This window comes from Sorex fumeus, unplaced genomic scaffold, assembly GCF_029834395.1.
Source record: "Sorex fumeus unplaced genomic scaffold, SorFum_2.1 ptg000010l, whole genome shotgun sequence".
NCBI lineage: Eukaryota > Metazoa > Chordata > Mammalia > Eulipotyphla > Soricidae > Sorex > Sorex fumeus.
In genome coordinates, this window is record NW_026606067.1 from 39,715,847 (window position 1) to 39,743,626 (window position 27,780).

At 36.8% G+C, this 27,780-nt stretch overlaps 1 protein-coding gene across 2 annotated transcripts in view; it reads left to right on the forward strand.

Moving 5' to 3' along the window:
* Positions 1-27,780, forward strand: part of NAALADL2 (N-acetylated alpha-linked acidic dipeptidase like 2) — a 1,034,250-nt gene that overhangs the window by 236,132 nt on the left and 770,338 nt on the right. For both annotated transcript variants that reach the window (XM_056110705.1, XM_056110706.1), the window contains exon 2: positions 24,081-24,585. In XM_056110705.1, coding sequence (XP_055966680.1) covers positions 24,081-24,585 — 505 coding nt within the window. The remainder of the gene's footprint in view (positions 1-24,080; positions 24,586-27,780) is intronic.

Genomic DNA, 27,780 nt, shown 5'->3' on the forward strand with positions numbered 1-27,780 from the left:
GGGAGCTGGGTGGAGGAGGCCCAGTCCCGAACCGAGCAGGCTTGGAGATCTCAGCCCCGGGTTCTGCACACCTGGATTCCTCTTCCGGTTCCTAGTCAAAGCGTGTGGAGAGTGGTCTCAGCATTTTTAGATGTAAATGTTTAAATAATTATATATTTACTTTAAAGATATGCCTATTCAGGCACTGGAAAGACAGTACAGGGAAAGAAAAATTCAATTTCCAGCACCCACTATGGTTCCTACCGTGAGTAATCCCTGAGCATAGAGCCAAGAGTAAGGCCCCTGAAACCTGAGGTCAAAAAACCAAAACCAAAACCAACCAAACAAACAGAAAGATAGGACAATTTAGTCCTTGTATCTACTTATAAGATAAGGCTATTTGCATGTTATATTATCAGCTTGAAAGTGCTCTTTATAAATTTCCTTAGCAGATGTAAATATTTCCTCTATTTTTTAAAATTTCTCTGTTTTGATGGTTTCTTTGCTGCACAAATATGCTCTCCCTGGTATCATTTGTTCTCTTTTTTGTCCCTTGTGCTATGTGCAATAAAATTTAATGAGGAGGAATATTAAGAAAAACTACACTGAGGACCAAGTGTATGTTTTTAAAGTTTCTATAAGTGTATTTGAATATGTGAGTTTAGATGGTAAAAATCTCAGGACAGAAATGTAAAGAAGTTGGAAAGAGTAGATTTTGATGTCAACAACTTCAAATCACACAAAAATATTTTGACCTTTTTAATTTTTTAAAATTTTTATAAAGTTTTTCACAATAATTGACAATATTTAATATTCAAACACAAACCCCACCACCATTAGCTAAGGAAAGGGAAGGAAATTTTACTTGTGAATATTTCTGGGGGGATGTAAAATGAATAATTAGGTTTGTTTTGATTTTTCTAAAACTCTAGAAAAGGAATCCCTGAAGCAAACAGTACAAAAGGAATAACTTCAAAATAACTGTTACTCATTTAAATTGTATAGCACAGCGGCAGGGCATTTGCCTAGCATGCAGCTGGCCCTGCTGAGCCAGGTTCGAGTCCTGCACCCCTCTTGGAAAGCCCAGCAAGCTACCTAGAGTATCTCGCCCTCACTGCAAAGCCTGGCAAGCTCCCCATGATGTATTCGATATGCCAAACACAGTAACAACAAGTCTCAAAAAAATGGAGACATTACTGAACCTGCTGGAGCAAATCGATGAACAAACGGAGGACAGTGTTTGTCTGTTTTGTTTGTTGATATTGTTTAACATTTTAGTTTTAATGAATATAAGTATTGTTATATTCTGTAAACTATGTTTCACATCACAATCACAATCACGACCATCCTGTTATTCGTCGATTGCCTCAAGCAGGCCACAGTAACGTCTCCTTCATCCTAGCCCTGAGATTTTTTTTAAAAAGTGCCATATTCAAGGCTCTTTGAGAGTTAGGAGAATGAGACCCATCATTATTACTGGTATTTGGCATATTGGGTACGCCACGGGGAGTTTGCCAGACTCTGCTGTGTGGGCAGGTTACATTCTGTAGCCTGCCAGGTTGTCCAAAGTAGGAATGAGATAATAAGATGTTGAGCGTCCGCAAGTGCTGGGTTTTATAGTCCTGAGTCTTGGCCGTTGATGGGATTACACGGCGCCAGGGGGCCAGTTGGTGGGTGTGACCCCTGCCTACTGGAATTTGGAGGATCTGGTTGGAGGATGCTCAGTCCCAATCCGAGCAAGCTTGGAGATCTCAGCCCCAGGACCCGTGTGCCTTTGTTCCTCTGCCGGTACCTTCACGTGTGCAGAAAGTGGTCTCAGCATGGTGGTGGCTGGTCCTGGAGGTCTTCGGCTGCCGGAGCCCTGGTCGGGGCGGGGAGGAAAACTCAACCTGCTCCCCTCCAAGGGGCCCCGGCGAGGACAGCCAGGCGCGGGGGCAGGAGACTGCGCTGTTCTCTTCCAGGAGCTAGGTTTTATAGTCTCTGAGTCTTGGCCATTGATGGGATTACATGGCACCAGGGAGCCAGTTGGTGGGTGTGAGATTTTATCAGCCTCTTCTTATACGTCTTTTCCCAATGACTGGAGGTTCTTTCAGGTCAATGGAATGAGACTTGTTACTGTGTTTGGCATATTAAATATGCCACGGGGAGCTTGCCAGGCTTTGCCCGTATGGGCAGGATAATCTAGGTAGCTTGCCGGGCTCTCTGAGTGGCATATACTTATACATTTCTCTTTATGATTTGTTGCCTACGTTCTGAACTCAAATATGGTGTGGTTATTATTGAAAATGGGTAGAAAGTGTCTTATAATGTGTCGGAAAGTGGCCTGGAGCGTGGTGGCGGCTGGGTAGTGGAGGTTGGCTATCGGGGCTGGATCCCTTGGGCCTGGGAGGGCTCTCACCCACCCCACTCTGGGGTGCCCTGAGTGAAAAATATTGTCTATATTTATGCTAATACTGATTTTTACCACAAAACCCTAAATGATTAAACTGGAAATTATTCTATGTAAGCAGCTTTCAGGTGCCTAGACATGCCTTAATTCTAACCTTATTTTTCCCATGCTGGGGAGGACCTACTGTGTTTAAGAGTCAGACAGCTGAATTCCAGGTCTTTATTTGTACACACTGTACTTGAAGATAAGTATCTGCACTCCTCAAATTAGCACAAGATTTATGCCTTAAGCATAAGATTATGTAGCAGAATTTTAGTAGCCTGACAACTGTGGTTTTGAAGAAACAGTTGAAGTAAATGTTATTTTTTTATTTTAGGAAACAATGTTTTAGATCAGAAATTCATGTCATACACTGAAATTATTCCTTATCAGGCATTATAGCTCATGTGTTTTCTTAACAAAGTCATGACACAGTCCTTCAAATGTTTAATATAATTGATTTGAATCTTCACTTCTTCCCATGGGTATATCTCTCTGGCAGTATTTGGCTGTCCTGTTTTACCATAATGATACTTTTAATGCTAGTTTCTCCTTGGTCTATTTCATCAATGTTTAAAATAGTTCTCCTGGTGCCTTTTTCCTAAAAGTACCTATAATCATCACCGGTTGCAAATGTAAATTCTTTCCTGTAACACAGTCTAAATATTTTCTAGCAGCCCTTGGTATGTATCTTTTTCTCAATTAAAGTATTTCATTTTGTGGATAATCACATAAAAATGCCCATCCCCATCGTTTTGTGTGAACTCATCTTCATTATTTACATGATTTCATTCTTAAACCCTCTTCACAGTTTATGGTTTCATGTAGGTTCCTATTATAGTCCTTCCTAATCTTACCATTCATGAAGCCTCACAGTTTCCTTTCAGATTAGGGAGCGAGTGGATAGTGAAGTTAGCATTATCTCAGCAGATAGATTATAACTTACTTGAGCAACTTTTTCTATATAATATTTTAGTTCCAATGCTATGCACAGATACTTGATTACTGTTAGAGGCGGAAATGTTTGCTGCTTGTAGAATGCTTGCTCCATCTTCACAGTTATGATAAATTTATGAAATTTATCCAGGGAAGTTCCTTAGTGACCGTGTAATTATACGTCTGCTTATGTATAGATGTCAAGGCTAGGAAATGTAATCTTAGAATTAAGTTTCTGTCTTAAAGTCACACCATAAATAAAGTCAGTAAGTGGCTATTAAGGTTCTAGGATTTCCATTCTTAGCATTAACCCAAGTAAATGATTTTCTGTTATGCTTACAACATAGCTATTGTTTTCTATTCTCATGATATATTTAATCCATGTGACATAGTACTGTAAAATTGGTTTTGTTTTTAAAACAAAAAATAATAATGAGCAATAATAAAAACAATGGTCTCCTAAATGTGACTTAACAGAAAAATTATTTTTTTTATTAAAAATGTGCATTTTAGTTGCTAGGACGTAGCTCAAAGCTGGAGCTTGTGACTTGCATGTGTGAGATCCTGGGTATAAGCCCTGTAATTATCATCAAACATTTTGTTTTAGGTATTTCTTGTATTATTTTTATCCTATTCAGTTTTATAGCAAACTATGCAAGTGAATTTAAATATCATAAAATTAATGTTATTCCCTGAACATCGAGTTCAAACTTCATCAATATGTTTAATTTAGCTTAAGTGTATTTATTAAATATGAGGGATGATAAAATTTAGTGAACAATGTTAATATTAGTTATAACAATTTTTAGTGAAAAGAAAATGGAACAAACATCTCCGAATGCAGCAATTATGGGTACCTAGGTCAAGAAGTCAACATGACAAATGACCTGACACCTGAGTTATGCAGGAGGAAGAGAGCGGCTTGGAACACTTTCAAGATCGTCAAAGAAATAGCTAAGAGGACGAAGAACCTCCGGCCCCAGGCACATCTCTTGGATTCCACTGTTCTTCCTGCATTCACATATGCCTCAGAGACCTGGGCCCTATGGAAACAGGACGAGAACCCTATTTGGGTCTCCCAAAGAGGAATCAAAAGAGCTATGCCTTGAGTAACCCGATTCAGTCAAGTGAGAGAAAGAATCTGGAGTTCTGATCTCCATCGAGAATCAGTGATGCTATCTCATTTGCCAAGGCGTCAAAAATCAGATGGGCTGGATGCGTAATGTGATTTGGAGATGACCGCTGGGCTAGAGTCATTACCGACTGAATTCCACGGGACGTCAAAAGAACACCTCGCTTCCCACCTATGAGATGGTCAGACTTGTTCATCAAGACCCTGAACAGTTTGAGGTTCTTTGTGTTCCTGGAGTGAGCAGAAGCCACTGGGCTACACTAGCATGCAACAGGGATGAATGGAGATGTTACTGGCGCCTGCTGGAGCAAATCGATGAGTAATGGGATGTCAAGTGATCAAGTGATAACAATTTGAATTTTAATTTAGGATGATAGCAAAGAATGAGAGCACTTTGGCTTTAAGAACAAGAGATTTAGTATTTCTGGTTTTGCTACATTAAAGTCAAACTTGATTTAGCCTTTTGTCCATCTTGCTTATTTTTGAAGAATAAATAAAAATATTTTCTTTTCTTTGGAGCAATTTTCTCATGCTTTAGGAACCATTTAATTAAATAATTACCTGCTGGAGCACCATCTGTTTTTGTGCTAGGAAAAAATAAAGCATAGATTTCTCTTACGTAGGCTTGGTAAATATGTAGATGGTGCCAAAAACACAATAAATATCATCAGCAGATGGACTGAGATGCTTCAATCTCCACACAGTCAGTCTTGATTGTTCTGGGCATAGTTAAATGAATTTTTCTGGATATATTCCCTTCAAAATGTATGATGTGCAGGAAGGGAGTTATATTAATCTTTTCCAATAGATTTCCAATTTTTGCCTCTCAAGATACAAGAACCGATTTGGTCTTGAACTCTAAGAGGGACCCCACAGACATTTCTGAGCAGATTGGTGATGTTGTAATGCATGTAAATAACTTAATGCTAGTAAGTTTTGAAACAGATTTTCTAGTATAGACTTTCTCCAGTGTCTGCTTTCTTCCCTTCTTTTCCGGTGTGCACTTCCCATCCCGACTGTACACAATCTTCACATCTGATAGAGCACTGTAGCACTGTCCTCCCATTGTTCATTGATTTGCTCGAGCGGGCATCAGTAACGTCTCTATTGTGATATTTGTTGTTACTGTATTTGGCATATTGAATACGCCACAGGGAGACTGCCAGGCTCTGCCATGCAGGCAGGATACTCTCAGTAGCTTGCCCGGCTTTCCAAGAGGGACGGAGGAATTGGGCCTGGATTGGCCACGTGGAAGGCAAATGCTCTACCTACTGTGCTATTGCTCCAGCTTTCACATCTTATATACATTTAACAAATCTTCTATTTTATGCTTCTATTCCAATTTCTATGTCCAGTTCAGAAATAAGAGAAGTTTAAGTATATTTAAGTATGTGTGGTGCAAATGTACTTATTATATTCCTTCCCCTTACTAACCATATTCAGGAATTAATGGTTATATATATAACAACTGATGAATGATATATATATCATTCATATATATATATATATATATATATATAAATCCACATGATGATTGACCTGGCACCTGAGTTACGCAGGAGGAAGAGAGTGGCTTGGAATGCCTTCAAGAACGTTGAAGAAATAACTAAAAGGACAAAGAACCTCCAGCTATGAGCACATCTCTTCGATTCCACTGTTCTTCCTGCATTAACATATGCCTCAGAGACCTGGTCCCTATGCAAACAGGAAGAGAATGCTATTTGGATCTCCCAAAGACAAATTGAAAGAGCTATGCTTGGAATATCACGTTTAACTCAAATGAGAGAAAGAATCCAGAGTTCCGACATCCGTCAACGATTAAGAATCAGGGACGCTGTCTCATTTGCCAAGACGTCAAAAATCAGATGGGCTGGTCATGTAATGAGATTTAAAGACGACCGCTGGACTAGAGCTGTTACTGACTGGATTCCACGGGGCATCAAAAGATCGCGTGGACACCCATGGTCAGACTTCTTTGTCAAGACCCTGAATGATCAGTTTGAGGCTCTGCATGTTCCTAGAACGAACAGATGCCATTGGGCTACACTATCACGCAACAGGGATGAATGGAGACGTTACTGGCACCCACTCGAGTAAATCCATGAATAATGGGGGATCAAGTGATCAAGGGATGCATTTATATATATTTACATATACACATACATGTAAGAGGTACTAATTTATTTTAACTAATTTTTTTTCATTATTAACAGTTTTACTGATTATATACTTGATAAATATCCCTTTGGCATACATTTAGGAATGGTCTAATTTGCTTTTCATAGTCAAATGTAAATCTAATTTTACCTATGGAGAAAGTGTTTATGGCTAGTTACCATGGATCCAGAATTCATACCCTGATCTTTCTATTCTTAATGACTTCCAATTTTAAAATAATGGCAGTTATGTTGAGTTTTAAAGTTGTCATTATTTACTCTATTTAACTTTTTCTATAAATGAACACTTCAAAATAGCTAGGTATGCTTATCCTCTTTTATAGTCCACAGGAGAAAATAATCTCTGTAAGACACATTCTGAGTGAAATGACAAGTATGTGACCCTAAGTTTTTTGTTTTCATTAAGTCTCAGTGTCTAGTTGGAATTTATCATTTGTTGAGAAGCTATACGCTTCATATACTATTCTAGGTGCAAAGATAATTAAAACCAGAATCTGAGGGTAAATCAGACAGAGAGAAAGTAAATGTACAACATATTCCTAGAAGAGGCTTCAAATCACGAGGGAAATTAGAAGGGAAGCTTAAGGACAAGCAAAATGACCCCTGTGCCTCGGAAATGATTCTGTGAGCCCAATATCAGTGTCAGATTAGACACTACTCGGAATTTGAACTGTCAAATAATACAGTGAGATTTGTGTCTTGGAAAAATAGGTCTACTGGTTATTTATTGCTGAGTAACAAACTCCCCAAATCTTATGGCTTTGAACAATAATCATTTTATTGTGGCTTGTTACATGGTTAGGAATAGGGACAGTTCTCAGCTATCTTATTCATTTCTTCCTCCAATACATCCTTTGGTGATACTCAGTTTAGGGCTGGTTTGGTACCACAATTGGGCTTCTGACTTTGAATACCTATGCTCAGCATTTTTACATGTTATCAGAGCATTTTTGCAATTTCTAAAGCAACGTAAAGACTTGTAGTTTCAAGAGGGATTTCTTGGTGCTCAAATGACTCTTTCTCTAGGAAACTTACCCATGTATTTCCTATAGTTCTCGTATGAAGGTTAGCAAGGGTGCAGAGTGGCACTCAACAGTCTCAATGAGGGCCTTCTTGGCACGGGGGAGGCACATTGGGTGGGAACACCAAAAACAAAATAAAATGGTTGAATAAGTACTGTCCTCACCGGGGCTTTTTGGAGGGGGCAGGGTTGAGTTTCCCTCCCCGCCCCCAGCAGAGCTCCGGCAGCTGGAGACCTCCAGAACCAGCCACAACCAGGCTGAGACTACTCTCCACACGCATGAAGGTACCGGCAGAGGAACAAAGGCATGAGGGTCCCAGGGCTGAGATCTCCAAGCCTGCTCGGATCGGGACTGAGCATCCTCCACCCATATCTTCCATCCTCCAGTAGGCAGGGGTCACACCCACCAACTTACCACCAGTGTTGTGTAATCCCATCAACGGCCAAGACCCAGAGACTATAAAACCCAGCTCCCAGAAGTACACGGCCACATTCATGCCATGACATCTTATTATCTCATTCTTACTTTGGACAACCTGGCAGGCTACCGAATGTAACCTGCCCACATGGCAGAGTCTGGCAAACTCCCTGTGGCATACCCAATATGCCAAATACCAGTAACAATGATGGGTCTCATTTTCTTAACCCTGAAAGAGCCTCAAATATGGCACTTTGTAAAATCTCAGGGCTAGGAAGAAGGAGATGTTACCGGTGCCTACTTGAGGCAATTGACGAACAACAGCATGATCATGATCCTGATTGTGAAGTACTAAAATGACATTCAATCATTTTTTTATAGTTGTCCAATTTATATTAACCATTCTTAGGTAAATATGGGTGGTAGGGCATATACATAATTAAAGGATGGAGGTTATACATGTAAAAAGATTGTGAATTGTTTATGGTTTGTCAAAATGTATCAAACCCAATACGTGTGGCATTGTCAATTATAGTCTTATAAAATAGATCACTTGACCACGTGCATCCCGTTACTCATCGATTTGTTCGAGCAGGTGCCACTCCATTCATCACTGTCACATGCTAGTATAGCCCAATGACATCTGCTCGCTCTGGGAACTCAAAGAGCCTCAAACTGTTCATTCAGGGTCTGACCATCTTGTAGGTGGGCAGCACATGATCTTTTGACATCTCGTGGAATCCAGTCAGTAATGACTCTAGTCCAGTGGTGGTTTCCAAATCCCATTATGTGTCCAGCCCATCTGATTTTCAATGTCTTGGCAAATGAGCCAGCATCCCTGATTCTCAATCATTAATGGAGATCAGAACTCCAGATTCTTTCTCTCTCTTGAGTGAAGCAGGTTATTCCAAGCTTAGTTCTTTCGATTCCTCTTTGGGAAACCCAGATAGCATTCTCATCCTGTTTTCATAGGGCCCAGGTCTCTGAGGCATATGTTAATGCAGGAAGAACCGTGAAATCGAAGAGATGTGCTCGGAGCTTCATGGCCACATCACACAACATAAGACACTTAATACCAATTTTTCATTATTACTGCACTATATTTGATGGAGTTCAAATATGGTTTGAACAATGGGAACACCTGCGAGGGTGATTAGAGGCCACCCTAAAAGCCTCTATCCCTCTCTGAGTGCCCAGAAAACTACTGAGAGTGTTCTGCCCACATGGCAGAGCCTGGCAAGCTATCTGTGGCGTATTTTATGTGCCAGAAACACAAAATACAATGGGTCTCATTCACCTGACCCTGAAAGAGCCCCCAATACAGCAGCGTTAAGAAGGATGAACAAGGAGAGACTGATAATATCTCAGGGCCAAACTAGCTGCCAAAACGAAGAAGGACTATAATGACTTGTCTGTACTTTCAATGCACTTACACTGTCATCAGAAGCATCCATCGAGAACCTGATGGTGCAAGCGACATCATTGGTCTGACTGAGACAAGAAGGCACTGATCACATCACGCCATTTTCGACACTAGAGAAGAACTGTTCCTCAGAACATGTGACACAAGAGGCATCTGTGGTGTAGATGTCCTTGTCAACACGAACTTGGCCATGAGCATTGGTTCATTTGAATGCCTAACAACCTGACTTATATGATTACTCTTGAAGATATGTGGCTCACTGATGGTAGTTTCTAACTTCATTGTCTAAGCACCAGCATCCAATTACGATGAAGAAAAAATTGAGAAGTTCTACAAGGAGCTAGAGAAGTTCTATAAAGAAGTTCACACCTTCTATAAGGTCATTGTCAGTGATTTTAATGCCAAGATAGGACTGAGAAGATCCTCCAAAGAACTCCACATCAGGACTCATGGGACAGAATGGAACAAACAGGGTGAGAGCCTGACTGAGTTCATCATGTCAACCAAAACCATCCATGGTAACACGCAATTCCAGAAGGCCGAATCTAAACATTGGCCTTGGGAGTCTCCTGGTATACAGTTCCATAACAAAATTGACCACATCATATTCAATCGACAGTTTTTCCTAACTGATGTTGCTATTATCCCAAAATTTCAAATGGGGTCGGACCATCGTCTCCTTCATGCAAAATTCTGCTTCATGGAGTGGGAAGGAAGGGCTGCAAAGCTTAAGGAGAGAACTACCAGAACGATCACCAACTGTGAGCCCTTTGTCACTATTGTGGCAACATGGGAAGATGCTGTTGTTGACAACATTGCTGAAGAATATGATTGACTGGTTCAGCACTTCCATGATTGTGCAAGGAACACTGAGGGAGAGAAAGCCACAAAAGGATGCCTGTCTTGAAAAAATCTCAAGCTCATTCGCCAATGTGGCTGGGCACGAGCCTCAAGCAACCACAAACTAATGTCACAAAGTAGTGCAAAGAAGCGATCAAGGAAGACATCAGAGAGAGAAGAGCAGCAGTGCTGGCCAATGCAGCAGAAGCCAGGAAAAGCATTCACAATGCCTGCCTGTTCTTCTCCAACTATAAAATAGACAACAAAATATCATTATGAGCTTATGAAAAATAAGATAAAATAATAAGATGAATGCTTGAATACTTGAATAATGTGAATAACAAAATAATATGAATAACAAAAAGATGCCTAAGATCTTAGAGGCAGGAATCTTGAACCTAGGGAAGGAGTAGCCACAAGAATGAATAAAAAGTGTGTCTGGTGAAACTACAAGTTAGTTTTTTCAGACTAGATTATAGGGAGGAGTAAGAGTACAGTGGTAAAACACTTATCTAGCCTTAACATCCTAAATTTGATCCCCAGCACCCATATGGTCATTCAGTCTTCACAGGAGTGATTCTTGAGTACCTATTTAGGAGTAAACCATGAGTACTATCAGGTTTGGCCCCCAAATAAGCAAACAACAGTAACAACAACATAGAGTATAGAGAGTTGATTGCACCTTTGAGTGCAATCATTTTCTTTTCTCTCACTTAAATATATTCCAGGTAGGATATACAGGCATGGAGATTAGCAAACAGGATATACTATAAATATATTTTAGGGAGTGATTTTAGGAATATTGTTGATGTACTTCTACTTTGATTTTTCATTTTTTTAGGAATTCAAAGCATTCTATTTTGAAATATTTTTTCTGTCATGATGCTTGATTAATTAAGAACGTATATTTTGGATCCACACTTTCTCTTGGCTCATAACCGATGTGGTCTAGAGCAAGATCTTTCAGCACACTAATTGGTCCACTTATGCTAAAATACGGATGCTATGAATAGTAGTTTCATGGTGCTATTCCCATGAATAAATGAATTCATATACCTAGGAAGCACATAATGCCACATTTATGAACTATTTTCTTTCTAATGCTATACTCTCTGGCAAAATTGAACTAGTCAAGTGTGTCTACTATTTTCAACTTATGTAACATTATCTAGCTTCTTTTTTTTTTTTTAGGCAGAAGTGACATTTTCATTATTATGGACTCTCAAGTACCTAAAATTGCCAAAGAAACAAATTTATCAATCCTCCATATTCTGTTTGAAAGGAAAAAAACAATTAAAATGTAGGGGTTTATGTTGGCTATAGTTATGGAGGATAATGAGAGTTAGAAGTCCCATGTCATTATAGCTGAAAGGAATTTCTGAAGAAGCCTTAGGAAGAAGAGGGTTTACTACTTCATGTAACGTGTCAAAAAAGGAATAAGTTGAATTTTACATTTTTAAAAAACAATGTTTTAGTGTAAGATTTAGTCTTTGATTTAGTTCTTAGAATAACATTTTAAATTAAAACCCCATGGATTTTTATATGTCAAGATATATCATTCTCGATATACAGAAAATAATTACGTGGATGTGTACAGTTAGCTCTTTTATTGATTTTTCAATGAAATCCTGAGATACCAATGGTGAAATCTGCAAAATGCAAAATAGTTAAATGGAATAGTAGTAAAGGCTAAAGGCTAAACTAATAAAGGTTGAACAACTAATTGACATTTTAAAATTGAAGTAATAAGCAAACTTTAAAATTTTCATGCATTATTATAATACACTATTTTTCAATGTTGGCTGTTGTGCAAAGTTCTTTTAAATGTTTAACATGAAGTGTCTGTGAATATTCCATTTTCAAACCATTTGTCTGACATTTAATTTCACTTCAGAATCACCTTTATGAGTATTCTCATTTGTTAAATATCCCTATTCATAAATTAAATGTGAATAGAAGTAGTGACATTTGTGCACAAGACAAGTTGTAGTAAGATTTTGTTGTTTTAATTTTCTCAAAAATATTAGTATGTGTGCATGTAAATTTATAACTATTAACTTTTCCTATATCTCAAACTTCTCTTCTGATGCATATAGTCTTATTTTTTCTTTTTGGGTCACACCCAGCGATGCTCAGAGGTTACTCCTGGCTCTGCACTCAGGAATTACTCCTGACAGTTCTTGGGATGGAATGTCAGGGATTGAACTTGGGTCGGTCACAGGCAAGGCAAATGCCCTACCCACTGTGCTATTGCTCCAGCCCCTGAATCTGTTTGATAGATCAACTGATGATTTTATGAGATGTCCTTTGTATGTAATTTCATTTCTTAAACATGCTTCTTTCAATATTCTTTCTCTGTCTTTGCCTTTTGTCATTCTTATTATAATGCATCTTGGAGGCCTCTTATTTATTTTTTATTTTCTATTCAGGTTCATTTTTGCTGAAATCTTTCTGGCCTCTTGGTTCTCAGTACCTGCATTCCTCAATTTGCTTTGGGAAATTCTTTGGTGTGATTTGCTAAAGGTAGCACTCATGCATGAGAATTTCTGGTGTACAGCAAGGTGGAAAGAAAGTGTCAGAATCAAAAGAAGAGGAGAATTGCCTCACACAATTGAATTTGAGTAGGAGTTGAAAAAGGGGAGTATTGAGGTCCATCTTGAGGGAGATGGATACATTAGTGATGGCCATGGCATTGGAGTTATGTTTCCTGGAAACAAGCATTAACTATACAGTAAATTACAAAAAAACAGTTAAAATAAAATTGTATTATATTACAGATTTAATTTCATATTTTAAAAATGCTTTTGTAACATATATCATGGTGATTCAAAAAATAAAAAATATATACTTGTGTTGCAGTTGAAAGTTTAACTCTGAAATTCTTTTTATTTTTTTGTTTTTTGGGTCACACCCAGCGATGCACAGGGTCTACTTCTGGCTCATGCCCTCAGGAATCACTCCTGGCGGTGCTCAGGGTACCATATGGGATGCTGGGAATCGAGCTTGGGTCAGCCACGTGCAAGGCAAACGCTCTACCCACTGTGCTATTGCTCCAGCCCCCTAAATTTCTTACACTTAGATCACATACTTGAATCTTTAGCTATGGAATTGATATCTAGAATTTATCCAATTTCCATTTGTGGAGAGTTCAAAGAATATATCTGTTCTTACTAACTACATTTTCGATGACCACAACAATGATGCATCATTGTATTTTCTTGGGCTTCCTCCTTTCTCATAAGTTAGCCACAATATCACAATGTCATGAATATTCTTACAAGTACAAAGATTATTACAGAACATGAAAAACACAAGATTCTGAGTCTACTGAGTTGCACCTATGAGTCTAGGATAATCTTTTATGATTTGGGGAAACAAATCAATAAAATTTTTAGAATAAAGCACTTCCAGTTTGTAGAAGCCTGTTGATATTTTTGAACAGTGAAGCTATTTTAAAAGTAAACCAATAAAATACCTTTGAAAAATGTGAAAAATAGAGTAAGTACTTAGGTGCCTTGTGTAGATAAAAGCTTCATCTGTCTATTCCTGGAAAACCAAAAGCCATTGTCAAAAAGCAGCAATTTAAGATCATTCATGCTGTCTGAAAGGATAAAAAATTGCAGTGTATCTATCAAGATAAGAGGCTCCTCCTGGCAGACAGCTCTCAAAGCTCCAAGTGGTGATTGTGTTGATATGTTAACTCCTGAAAACCCTTGAAACTTTCTTAAGCGAGTGTAAACCACACATAGTAGGGAGTAAAACTGCACTGACCATCCGATTCTAATGACTGAAAAAGCAACAGCAGCTTCAATAGGAACTGTGATTTTTAAGGTCTGTGCGGAGTAGCTTTTCCTTTGACCCTCAGCAGTGGTAGAAAGGAGACATCTTCCAAGACGACACAATAAAATGGAGATCGTGGCTTTGGCTCAGGACACTGTGGTTAGAAGTAATTCTTCCTTATTCTGGACCACTGTATCAGGACGCAGAGATCCTGATAGATCTCTAGAATGCCTGGCTAGAGAACAAGCAAGTGATCATTCAGGTGTGTGAGTAAAAGAAATTCCCAGAGATCTAAGGATCAAGGTAGACATTATGGACTTTGAGATTCCTGGTCCTTGTCATGACATAGGTGACATAATTGGGTGGCGTAACCCAAGGTCTCAGAATTGTAAATATTATTCTTACTTTGGGGACTTTTAGAGAGTCTAATGTTTGTGATGCTTACAAGTAGAAAGTCTTGAAATTTGACAGCTTGCATGAAATTTTTACTTGCTTGAACTAAGTAATTGTGGTAACTTGAGGAAATGGCTGAATTTCTACACTCCACAAACCTGATATGTAAACACAGGATTGTTGGTTATAGGAAATGATGTACACAAAGTTCTTGACTTATAATTCCTTTCATCTTAAGGGTTCAAGTAATCATTTCCTAACATTTTACTGAGGACAATATATCATGGGGTTATTGTCACCTTTTGCATCAAAATTTCAGAGTAAGGGATTAGAGCGATAGCACAGGGCTAGGGCATTTGCCTTGCATTCAGCTGACCCGGGTTCGATCGCTGGCATCCCATATGATCCCCCAAGCACCTCCAGGAGTAATTCCTGAGTGCAAAGATAGGAATAATCCTTGAGCATTGCTGAGTGTGACCCAAAAAGAAAAAAAAGAAAAGTAATACAGAGTAAAAGATTAAAAAGTAGGGACCAAAGTAATATTATATATAGTGGTTTGGGCCTTTACCTTGAATACTGCTGACCAGGATTCAACCCGTAGCACCCCTGAACCATGACAAGAGTGAACCATGAGCACACAGAGCCAGAAGTAAGCCCTGAGCTTTTCGAGGAGTGCACCACTTTCAAAAAGATTAAAAATTAGAAGTAGATTTTTCTGATTAGATAAAAAAGTTATCTTCCCAAGAAAGAAATCTGCAACTAAAAAGTAGAAAAGTGCTAAATTAGAACAAATAAAACAAATTCTTTAGCTAAGGCTGACAGACCTGTCTTTGCAGTAATCAGTTCTCCTTTACCTCAGTTCCAGTTTGAACTCCAGGAGAGGTCAATTATAGTGTCTTTCTATATGCAGAAGCTCAGAATTTCTTTTATTCAGCATTTTTCTTCATTTCGTAGTTTCATGTTTTATCTCATGCACATGCATCCCTAATGTAAGCTGTTTCAAACACTTTGAGGGTAAACAGGATGTAAAATTTTTGGAGGAAAAAAATCTAAAACCCTTAACTCGCAGTGGAAATAATGATCAGGAAAGGAAAAAGAATAAATACTTTCTAATTTGGGTGGAATCAGACATCAGAAATAGTAGGGAAAGGAGTATAGGTCTCGAGAAGAAGGTGTTTTATACACCCCTTACTAAAGTTTTTGGTGACATTATATGATATAGAAACTCAGTAGGTATTCAGAATAGTTCGGAGTGTTCAAACAATTTCATTACAATGCATGTAAGTGTAGTCTACAATATTTGGCTGATTTAAATTAAGTCTTCTAAAGATCAGAAGTAGTACGTGGGTTAAAGTGCTTGTCTTGCATGCGGCTAACTCTGCTTTGATCCCTGTCACCACAAATGGTCTCCTCAGACCCGAAGTGATCCTTGCGCACAAAGCAAGAAGTAGAACAAGGAGTAAGTTCTGAGTACTTCTGGGTGTGCCCCTCTCTTAATTTAACAACAAAAAAGACAAAACCCCCAAAACTTCTGTTTTCCAAATATTAGATTGAAATAGATAATTCTAATATTAAACAACCTTAACAGAAGTGCAACAATTAAGCTAAACCCAACAAGCCTCAGCTGAAGTATGCCACACACAAAAGTTGCCTACGGAACCTTAAAAAAAAGGCAGGTCCATTCAAAAAACTGGCAGGCGGTCATAGATATGAAAGTGGTATAAAATCAATTTACACAAACCTGTTAGGTTTCATGAAGTCACTTTTCCTCAAATGGTTTAGACTGCATTTCGCAATTCATAGTTCTTTAATTTGGCATTCCCCTAAGTTCACCTTCTGCATTCATTGGTCAAGGTACCACAGACCACAATGCAGGTTTAGTTTTCTATTCTCTAACTTTATTTTATCTCCCTAAACTCTTATGCTATTACCCACTTAAGAGTGAGTTTTGACTGGCTATGTTTTAAAAGTAAAGCACGGATAATAATTTCCTCTTACTTTACATATACTCTTTATTCAATTAGTGAAGCATGAACAAAAATAATTATTGTTATTTCTTTTATGCAGTTGATATAAAAAATTTCAATTAAATAAGGAAACCTTCATGCTTTTTCAGACACTACAGTAATTGCCAAGGCCATTTCACAAAACCAGATGGAAAAAAAAATCTCATTATGCTGAAAAATTAAGTCAGGGAAAAGAGTCTTCTGAATCACTATTTTTAAAATTTTCAAGCTTTCAACAACAAAGTATTTATTATACAACATGAGCGCTATTTGTGGAAACTTGGCTTATAATTAAAAAAACATGTCAACCAATTTTAGCCTATAAGAAATATTTTCAAATTTAAAACTTTCTCTGGGCATACATATAGTTTGCTGGTACGGCATCTAAAGTAATACTGCACAAGGGGCATGCTGAATGCCTCTTGATGATATATTTGTAGTTCTACAAGATGATAAGATGACTATGCCTCAGTTCTCTGAAAACAACGAATCGTTTGACAGCCAAAGCTTCAGGAAACACTATATGAATATCCTTTTCCCATTGAACAAAAGAGATTCAATCATAGAACCCATGATAGAGATTTGGAATTCTTCCATTTGTCTTTGAGTGAATATGCTGGAATCTTATGTATTTCACTTATAACTTTATAAATCAGAAAGACTTCAGATGTGTTCCTAATTCTAATAATATCTATAGATCCTTTAAGTATGTTTGAGTTAAAATATTCTCACTAAATTCACAGTCACTAAATCAAGTAAACCACTTATGGTAAATGTGTTTACTACCACAACCGGGTGTATATAAATTTCACGATTAATTATCACTAGATTTTGAAAATGCTAAATTGAGCTTGGCATTATGAAAAAAAACCTATTGTTCTTTTTTTAAAAAAATAGACTGAAAAAAGATAAACTCAATGATGGTTATTGAATGAGAAGTTTTAAGATACGTGTATTAACAATGCAAATAGATTGACAAAGTTTTAAAAATTCCTGTTAGCCACAGGTAAAAGTTAGTAGATACTTTCCACCCTGAAGTGGAAACTTTCTTTTATCTCCCTTGTTCTTGTGTTGAAGTTTAAAGTCTCTGTCATAATTGAATTTAACTATGTGCTTTAAGCTGATAAGATTTTTTTTTTAAATTTGAAAGCTCCAAATAGTTCTGTTTTCTTAAACTCTAGGATTTTATATTATTTGTAGTGAATAACAAATAATATGTAAAAACAATAAATACCTTACTTATTATATACTAATATAATACTTTTATTTTCATTTCATATGTGTGAAATTTAAACATGACCATTTTACGTGTCTTTGTCTAAATTACATAGCACAACTAGAATTTGACCTGTGTAGTTCTGACTATGGAGCATAATGATTGAGAGGATTTTAAATTCAGGGCATCACATAATAAATTCCTTCTTTATTATTGCTTTGAAAATGACAGTGTTATGCTCATTTTTCTAAGTGGTATTTGCACTATACCCCTTATTACATGAGGCTTTGCTTAAAATGTATTTATCACCTAACATATTTACAACTACTAGAAAATGTTTAGTTTGAAATGCAGCAGCCAGACACATTTTTATATTTAAAAAATTTAGCCTCTCTATTGATATTTTTGTTTGTATTTGATTTAAGAAGTGTTTTTCTTTAATTTTTATTAGTGAAACACCATGAGGTACAGTTGTAGACTTAAAATTTTTGTGCTTGGGTTTCAGTTATACAATGGTTGAACACCCATCCCTCCACCAGTGCCCATTCTCCACCACCTCTGATCCCAGTATCCCTCCCACCCGCCACCCCCCCCCCCCATCCCACCCTGCTGCACTGAGAATAGAAGTGAATCACACACAGACACGGAGAACCAAGTCAAACACCTGAAATTACACAATGGAGTACTATGTAGCTGTTGGAAAAGGTGAAGTCATTAAAACTATATATTAGTGGTACCACATGGAAAGTATCATTTTAAGCGAAATGAGTCAGAAGGAGAGGGACAGACAGAAAGAGATTGCTTTAAGATATTTTAGAAAATAAAAATGTACAAAAAATGAATTCAGATGCAGCGATTTATTTTTAAACAATCGTGTCCTCAGTAAAAATATAAGCTCTTTTACTATTGATCTAAGCCTGTCATCGTTTCAAAAATACTTTTATTTCAACTAAAATCTTCTCCTTATGATGGTGTAAGTGTACATAAGGAAATAAATTGTATAGAATATTGAATTTTAATAACAACAGTTTTGCATGTGTTCCTGGGTAGGATGGAATCATCTTTAAATAAGTACGATGTTTTGAAAATTTGGAGAATATAGCCTATCTTTATAAAAATTGTTTATTAAAGAAATTACTGTGGCAAATATTACAAATATCTAAAGAAATTTTGTTTTGATGATTTGTTGACACTAAGGTCATGTTTTTTAGAAAAAAATCATTAGTTTCTAAAATTTCAAAATTTAAAAATAACTCCTATAGAGAAACTATAATTAATATCACTATATTAAATCAATCACATACATCAGTAATAGTAAATGTGTGAAATTTGAATAGCATAATTATCTGACCATTTTTAAGATGAGTGTAATTTTCTAAAATTTCATATTATTAAAATTTCATTATACTTGGCAACTTGAAGTTTGTGACAAAAAAAAGCCTCAATGTACATTAAAATTCTCTTCCATGGCAAAAGCATTTTGAAAAAAATCTATATTCTTTTATGGAGTCCTATGCACTACTTTGTGGTGACTCTAAATGCCATTAAAGTATTATTTGAGAGTTTAGTATTTAGGGCTGGAGCAATAGCACAGCGGGTAGGGCGTTCGCCTTACAAGCGGCCAACATGGCCGACCCGAGTTCGATTCCTCCGCCCCTCTCGGAGAGCCCAGCAAGCAACCGAGAGTATTCGATATGCCAGACACAGTAACAACAAAGTCTCCAATGGAGACGTTACTGGGCCCGCTCGAGCAAATCAATGATCAACGGGAGGGCCTTACCTTACCTTACCTTACCTTAGTATTTAGGTAGTTGGAGCAATAGTACAGCAGATAAGGCATTTATTTTGACTGCAGCTAATCTGTTTGAATCCCAGCATTCCATGTGGTCCCACAAATACATTCAGGAATAATGCCTGAGTGTAGAGCACACATGAAGGTACCGGCAGAGGGACAAAGCCATGCAGGTTCCGGGGCCGAGATCTCCAAGCCTACTTGGATTGGGGCTGAGCATCCTCCACCCAGATCCTCCATCCTCCAGTAGGCGGGGGTCACACCCACCAACTGGCCCCCTGGCGCCGTGTAATCCCATCAACAGCCAAGACTCAGAGACTATAAAACCCAGCTCCCCGAAGTGGCATCTTATCATCTCATTCCTACTTTGGACAAACTGGCAGGCTACCGAATGTAACCTGTCCACAAGGCAGAGTCTGGCAAACTCCCCGTGGCGTACCCAATATGCCAAATACCAGTAACAATGAAGGGTCTCATCTCCTAACTCTGAAAGAGCCTTGAATATGGCACTCTCTAAAAAAAATCTTAGGGCTAGGACGAAGAGACGTTACTGGGGCCTGCTCAAGGCAATCGACAAATAACAGGATGGTTGTGATTGTGATTGTGATTGTAGAGCCAGGAGTAATCCCTGAAGGTTTCTAGGAGCGGCCTCAATTAACAAACAGAAGTAGTTTAGTGTCCCTTGTTTTCATTTATTTTAGATAAATATCAAAGCAGAGATTTATGTTATTTTTTAAAAATATATTATATTTATGTAATTTTGAGATGATTTTAAAATATATGTTATATATATATATGATTTATTCAGGAAGTGATTAAAATGCTTCATTGTATATGTTATCAAATACTTATGTAATTTTCTTTGGTATTTCTAATATCAAGTACCTCTATTTAGCTTTGACCCAAATATTACTATCTTGGAAGATTGAACTTAGTGAAAATTTATAAATGTGTAAGGAGTCCAAAGTGGTAGTTCGGATGTCAGGCAGTTATCCATCATGGTGAGGAGTTAATATCTGTATCTGCATTACGTTCTAATTGATGGCCCTGTCTGATGTTTGAAAAGCGTTAAATTGCCGACGTACTTGTGATGGAATGCCTATTGTCAAGCTAGAAATGAAAACTCTGCCTCATCACTGCAGTTAGTTTTTAAATGATTTGTAGAGAAATGACTTTGAATGTTTGTATTGGAGATCAGAATTTGAGATCTGACTTTTTGTACAATACCAGTGTTCCCACTTTCCTTCAACACTAACTGTGGCCCCACAGTTCAGTGTTTGTAAAAGAAGGGGAGGGGTGAAGAGGAGGGAGAAATAGAAAGAAATAGACTGTTTAATGAAAATGGTAGTAAAAATATCAAGATAACCATATTGGGAGAGTATCCAAGTAAATTAGTCAGAAACTCATGAATTAAATGTTAATCTAATATTAATATCATGTCCAGATACCAATGCTTTTTGATGTTTCCACCCAAACAAGTGAAAGAATGACTAATGCCAAAAACATAAAATATATTCTAATTTTTTCTAATGAAGCTTAAAATAAGGAAATGTATTTAGCATTGATTTACCACCACCTGTTTAGACTATATTTTCATAAAATTAAAACTAATCTTAAGTAATGTATCCAAGCATATCATTTCTCCATCCTTGTAAGAATGATTTAATGCTTGATCACAGTCCATATTCTGTAATATCTCTCACCACCGGAATTCTAGAATCCTGAAATTTAGAAACCTTTAGGTTTCTCCTACTCTCTAGTAATCTACTATTTTTAAACCAAATGTGTTATAGAGTCTTCTACTTGTTAATCAAACATACTCTATTAATGCTGAATATCATAATGAACTTTAAATGTTTTGTTCTTTTCCTGCTTGTCTTGATGTTACAAAAGACATAAATTTAGATATTGTATTTTCTTGAATAAGTTTGAATATCAGCCCAGCACAGGGAAGGAGAAATAGAGGAAGATAAATAGGAAGAATCTGCAGCATCACTCAATGAGACTGTGCTTATACACTAGTCACAAATACGTACCCACATAGTAGAAGTTAATCTATCATGAGGATTTTTTAAACTTTTTAAAGCTGAATATAAAAATGTGCTTTTATATATTACAAACCAGTATATATCTGAGATGTGAATGTGAATGTTCTATGACATACTACCCTTCTTTACCATTTCTTACAGAATGATATATTTTTGTCTGCATTATTCAACACCTTGTTTTATTTTGTTTCCTAAAAAGCTTTAAATGCCTTGCCCTCTTGCCCTCTTAAAATATCCCTTCTAACCCTTATAGGCTATTCCAGATTAAATGCATTTTTTAGGGTCACTGTTCCAATGAAATATAATGATAATACTATGAAGTTTATATTATTATCAAGTTCATTTTAATGATGATAACTCTAGCTTGCAGAGAATTCAGGTCTTTTGCCAACAATCACATTTCTATACCTCTTTTCTCTTAATTTTTGGTAATCTTGTTCTCAGTATACCACTCAGTTTTTCAATTAGTACAAATTCTATTCATGTTCTTTGTATGTTTGTAAATTTCCCCCTCCTTAAATGCCTTTCACTTACACCCCTGGTATTAATGTGAACACCACTTCCCTTGCAAAAACTATCTGAGAAAACACTATATCAGGAACTGCCTTCTCATATTCTATTTCAGAATCTATCACTCCTGAGTACCCCTAGTATGTTACATTTGTATACAAATATATATACATATACATATACATATATATTTGGAATTCTCTTTATGTGTATACATATATGATATGTGTATAAATATACATAAATATGTATACATATATATGCATATATAATTATATTTTAACTTGCAATGTTTTTTATCTCTCTGATTGGATCATTCACTATTTGAGAGAAACAGAAATGTTTTTCTTTTTCTCTATTTCCTCTCTCTGTACCCAACTTGCATTAGAGACTTGTCCTTATTGAATGAACTCAGAATATTTTTTTTAAAATCAAGAACTTTTAGAGTAACAGAAGAGAATTAAAGTCAGAATGACAATTTTATTTTTTATAAAAAGCACTATTTAGTTATATATGAACTTCCTAAACATTCAGATCAATCTAGGTTGCATGGACCTCTGCCAGAAGGGATTGTACTTGTGTACAGCCAGATCTCTGTACACGGACCTTCTCACTCCATGAAGTCCTTGTTCTATCCTTTCTGCGAGAGTTCACTTGTCAACCACTGGCCCTGAGGCAATTAGCTAATCCATTGTCAGTTAGGCTTTGTTCTTTACCCACCACAGTGGAAAACAGAGAATAATCTTAAATCATACTGAGAGACCTTTGAATCCAGCTGAGGTGACAAATCTAATACACAGAAAATGTAAATATAAATGCTCTTATTCTGCAGTCTAATACACCAGTGAGTTACTGAATGCAGGCTGAAGACCACTTGGAGTTAATTAGCCCAGTTATCCTAATACCACTCTGCAGGATGCAACAAACTGTCATCCAAAACTGTGTAGGGAGAAGAAACTCCATCTGCCACTCCTGTGGCAAGGTTATGAGACGAAACCATCCAAAGCCTGGGAAAAGGTTTCCCTTTTTGGATAGAAGCCATCCTAGAGTTTTACTTAAAGTTTACTGAATGAAGACGATCCATGTCCCTAATTTTGTCAAGCAACTTGGTCTTCAATGGCAGTCTAAATGTTTCTATGTCTTTTGATTATAATCCATGCCAATGTAGTGTCCTTATCTTGCCTCTTGCATTTCTGGGAAGTTGTTATTTCATATTATTTTTTTGTTCTGACTATTTTCATCCTGAATTCGCGTTTTTAAATTAGGTCTGGGAATGGCAAATTATCCCAAGGACTTTATGTTTTTCTTTAACTTACCAAATAGCAATTTTATTGCTCTTGCCCTTAAAAGTAATTTTAAAAATATATAGGTTTAAATCTTGCCTTTGCAGTAATAGATGAAATTCAAGGCAATTAGACATCTATGATATTTTTATTTTCCTGAGCTTCAAAGGTTAATAGTGTAGTGTGTGTGTGTGTATGTGTGTGCATGTATGTGTGTTTCTACTCTTATTTTATTGTTTATTTTTATGGTATAATAAAAAATCAGATAAAAATACTTTATTGATATGTGATATCTATAGGAAAATGCACTGTCCTATAGCACTGTCCTCCTGTTGTTCATCAATTTGCTCAAGCGGGCACCAGTAACGTCTCCCTTGTGAGACTTGTTTTTACTGTTTTTGGCATATTGAATATGCCACGAGGAGCTTGCCAGGCTCTGCCGTGTGGGCAGGATACTCTCGGTTGCTTGCCGGGCTCCCTGAGAGGGTCAGAGGAATCAAACCCAGGTCGGCCACATGCAAAGCAATAGTCCTACCCGCTGTGCTGTTGCTCTAGCCCTAGGAAAATGCAATCTGCAGATTATAATCATTGGGATTTTAATAATACCTGCTATTATTAACTGATTTCCTTGGTGTCTATTTTGGGAAAACATCTTTGTTTATTTTTGAAATAATTTATATGTCTCTTTGATTTTTCAGGCAAAAAGATGGCCTATCAGAAAGTAAATGCAGATCAAAGAGCAATGAGGCATTCACAGTACTTAGACAATGATGACCTTCAAGCCACTGCCCTTGACTTAGAATGGGATATGGAAAAAGAATTAGAGGAGCCTGGTTTCGACCAATTCCAGCTAGACAGGACTGAGAATCAGAACCTGGAACATTCAGAGACTGCAGACCTCAATCTAGATTCTATTCAACCAGCAACTTCACCCAAAGGGAGGTTCCAGCGACTTCAAGAAGAACCTGACTATGTTGTTACCCGTTATATGAGATCCGTACCAAAGAGCAACTCCTTCAGCTATTGCCGCCTTTTGAAAATATTTTGCACCACTGTTAGTTTATTTATTTTTGGAATTCTAATAGGATATTACACACATAAAAGTTGTCCTCAAAATGCTGCATTTTCAGAAACAGTTGATTTTCAGTCGTATCAAGATATTCTCAAGGTGATTGAAGCAGAAGATATTAAGAAGTCTTTCAGGTAAGTGCAGGAGAAATGAACATTGGTGAGATGTATTTATGGACAAAGTATGTCATAAGGAATGTAAAACTGATAATTCTGCTATTGTTTTAGGTTATTTTTACCAACTGAGAAATATAATTTATCAATATCTCTGTTTCACTGTCATCCTGTTGTTTATCAATTTCCTAGAGCAGGCACCACTAACGTTTCCTTCATCCTAGCCCTGAGATTTTAGAAAGTGCCACATTTGAGGCTCTTTCAGGGTCAGGGGAATGAGACCCATCATTGTTACTGGTTTTTGGCATATTGAATATGCCACGGGGAGTTTGCCAGACTCTGCCATGTGGGCAGGATATTTTTGGTAGCCTGCCAGGTTCTCCAGAGTAAGAACTAGATAATAAGATGTCACGCGGGCAAAATGTCAATTTATCAACATACACTGGGCATTTTCAAATTTATGAGACTGCCATACAGATTTATCAAGCTATTATATAGTAATAATAAATCCCATAACTTATTATTAAATCTAAAAGACACTAGTCTTACTGAAGATTGTATTTTCTATCACTTGTGGTTCTTGGGCCAAACTGGGATGGTAAAAGGTTGGATTTATGTTTAATAGAAGCTAAAGACTAGCTGTGTGGTTTCAATACTTGATAACTGCAGACTGAAATAAACCTGCTTCGTGAGATAATGTAACTACCTCCAATGGTCAGGATCTAAGACAGACAAAGATAATATTTGAACTCTTGTATCCCTAAGCTTTACAATGAACACATTCTTGCATAAAAACACAGAATTCAATGTATCAACAATTCAAAAGTGAAACTTTGAGGTAAATTTGCATGTGATCTCTCTGGACAGAACATGGAAGCTGAGCAATTAATGACTCTAAAATCTCACAAAATGTCAATTAGACCTTAATTTGAGTTTATGGGAAATGTTTCACTAATTCTTCACAGCTAGTGTATGACTTGAAAATTTGTTATTAAACATATTAATAGCATAAACGTTGAGTCTTAGAGAACTTCTTAGTTTTCATACTTGGTGTCATGAACAATTGGAGTTGGAATATTAGGTATCACCTTCTACATACAGTATCTTTATTTCATTAGAAAAGCTTTAGGATAATCAAATACATTGTTTGTAAATAGATTAGGATTGGCATACTCGGTCCCCAGGATATTTTTCTCAGTTTACACTCACTTATAATAGTCAGAGTATCAGCAGTTGTGCATTTCTAGAGCTCTCATGGGAAAACATGCCAACCGAAGATGTATAACTTAATCATGTGTGGAAATAGCATGCTTATTAATGCATTGATTATAAATATCTTCCTAGAGTTTAAATCTTGATAACTAATATGCATATGTTTCATATACTCTTTTAGTTCTGCTTTCACTTCTATATAATCTTATCCCTGGACATTTAATTTGAAAATAATAACACTTTTTGTGGCATTTAAACATCTGACGATTTATATTTAATTTAGGTGAGTGGAGTTGCAAGTGAGAGACAAATGAATTTATAACACTCAGGTTCCAAACTCCCATAAATATTAAAATGTAAGGTAAGGAATGATAGAACTGAGAAGCCAATCCGTGACATTGAGGCAGCCTAGAATTTAGCAAAAAGAAGCCAAGGACTAAATATAGACAGGGAAGATAAAGAGCATTAGAAAACAAAGCTAGAATTTTCTGCATATACAAATGCAGGAAATCTTAGCCAGGAGTATCTTAAGATCTAAAAAAGCTACGAAGGAATCCAGCTTCTCCTTTCTTCCTGCTCAGCATGTCCTATTGTTTTTTTTTTTCCTCTACAAATACCCAACAGGAGGGTCATTAACTCTGAGACTTGAAAAATACAGGCAGATCGGTAGATTGTTTTAATTGAGTGAAAAGACAATAGAAAACACTGCAACTCATCTGTTACGTGAGTTCTATATAATAGATGGAGCAGTAGTACAGCTGGTAGAACGATTGCCTTTGTCTCAGCCTCCTTGTGGTCATTCTCAGCACCCTATCTGGTTCTCTAGAGCCCCAGCAAGAGTGATCCCTAAGGGCAGAGGCAGGAATAAGCCCTGAGCACTGCTCAGTGTGAGCCCCAAATTTAAAAAAAAAGGCAACATCAATGCCCTCCTTTATTGTAACTTTGTTGAGAAGATCCTCTTATAACAATGTCTCTTGAAACGTAGCCTGGATTTATTTCCTTCTTTCTATTGAGAAAACAATTAGTTTTATAAGCAGCTAAATTATTGTTCCTATAGACATAATGAATCACATGATTTGCCTGCTTTCCTCTTAACTGTGACTCAGTAAATTCAGTCAAATTTCATTGACATACTAATAAACTGTAATCTAAAGTATTCATTTGATGTCCTACCTTACGTATTTAATTTCTCTCCTTATATTCTTTGAATTTTTTCACTCCTTGTATTGATTTCTTTTTACAGAATCATAGGCATCTTTTAATGTGAACCATCGCCTGCTTGCAAATGGACAACTAGTTTTAAAATACAATTTGTTGTACAATCAAATAAAACTATTCACTTTTTCCTTTAGAATGTGACTAGTATGGTAATAAGGCTTGGATTACCTATTAAACTAAAAAATCAATAAGATATGAATTTCATATTAAACTATAAAATTGTCACCACAAGTTATATTTTCAGTTAATACTGAGGCTATATATATACATATATATATATATTCAGAATTATTCTTTATTAAATAAACCCCATTTTTCCTTACTGTGATTAGGGACTTCTTAAAAGTAACAGAGAAAATGATGATATTTCCATAGGCTTACTGTGTCTTCCCATCCATCTCCACTTTGAGTTCATATATTGCAATTCTGCTACCAAATGTGATAAGTTTAAGGAGGTATTGGACTTTGGGCAATGGAAATAGATACAAAACTGGGGTAATTATATTAAAAAAGAGATGGCACATAACTTTCTAGTATTCTTACTATGTGAGAACTTGGTGAGAATTTCCAATACAAACTATGAGGAATGCTCTCACCAATCATAATCACTAAACTGAATATGCCAGTACCATAATCATTGACTCCCAGAACTCTGAAGTATGAGATTTATAAGACACTTGATATGTGGTATTTGTTACAGAAAATTAATTATGGATTAATAAAAAAGTGAGAAAGGTAATATGTGTGCTTGTGTATGTAAGAGGGGTGGTGGAAAACAGAGAGAGA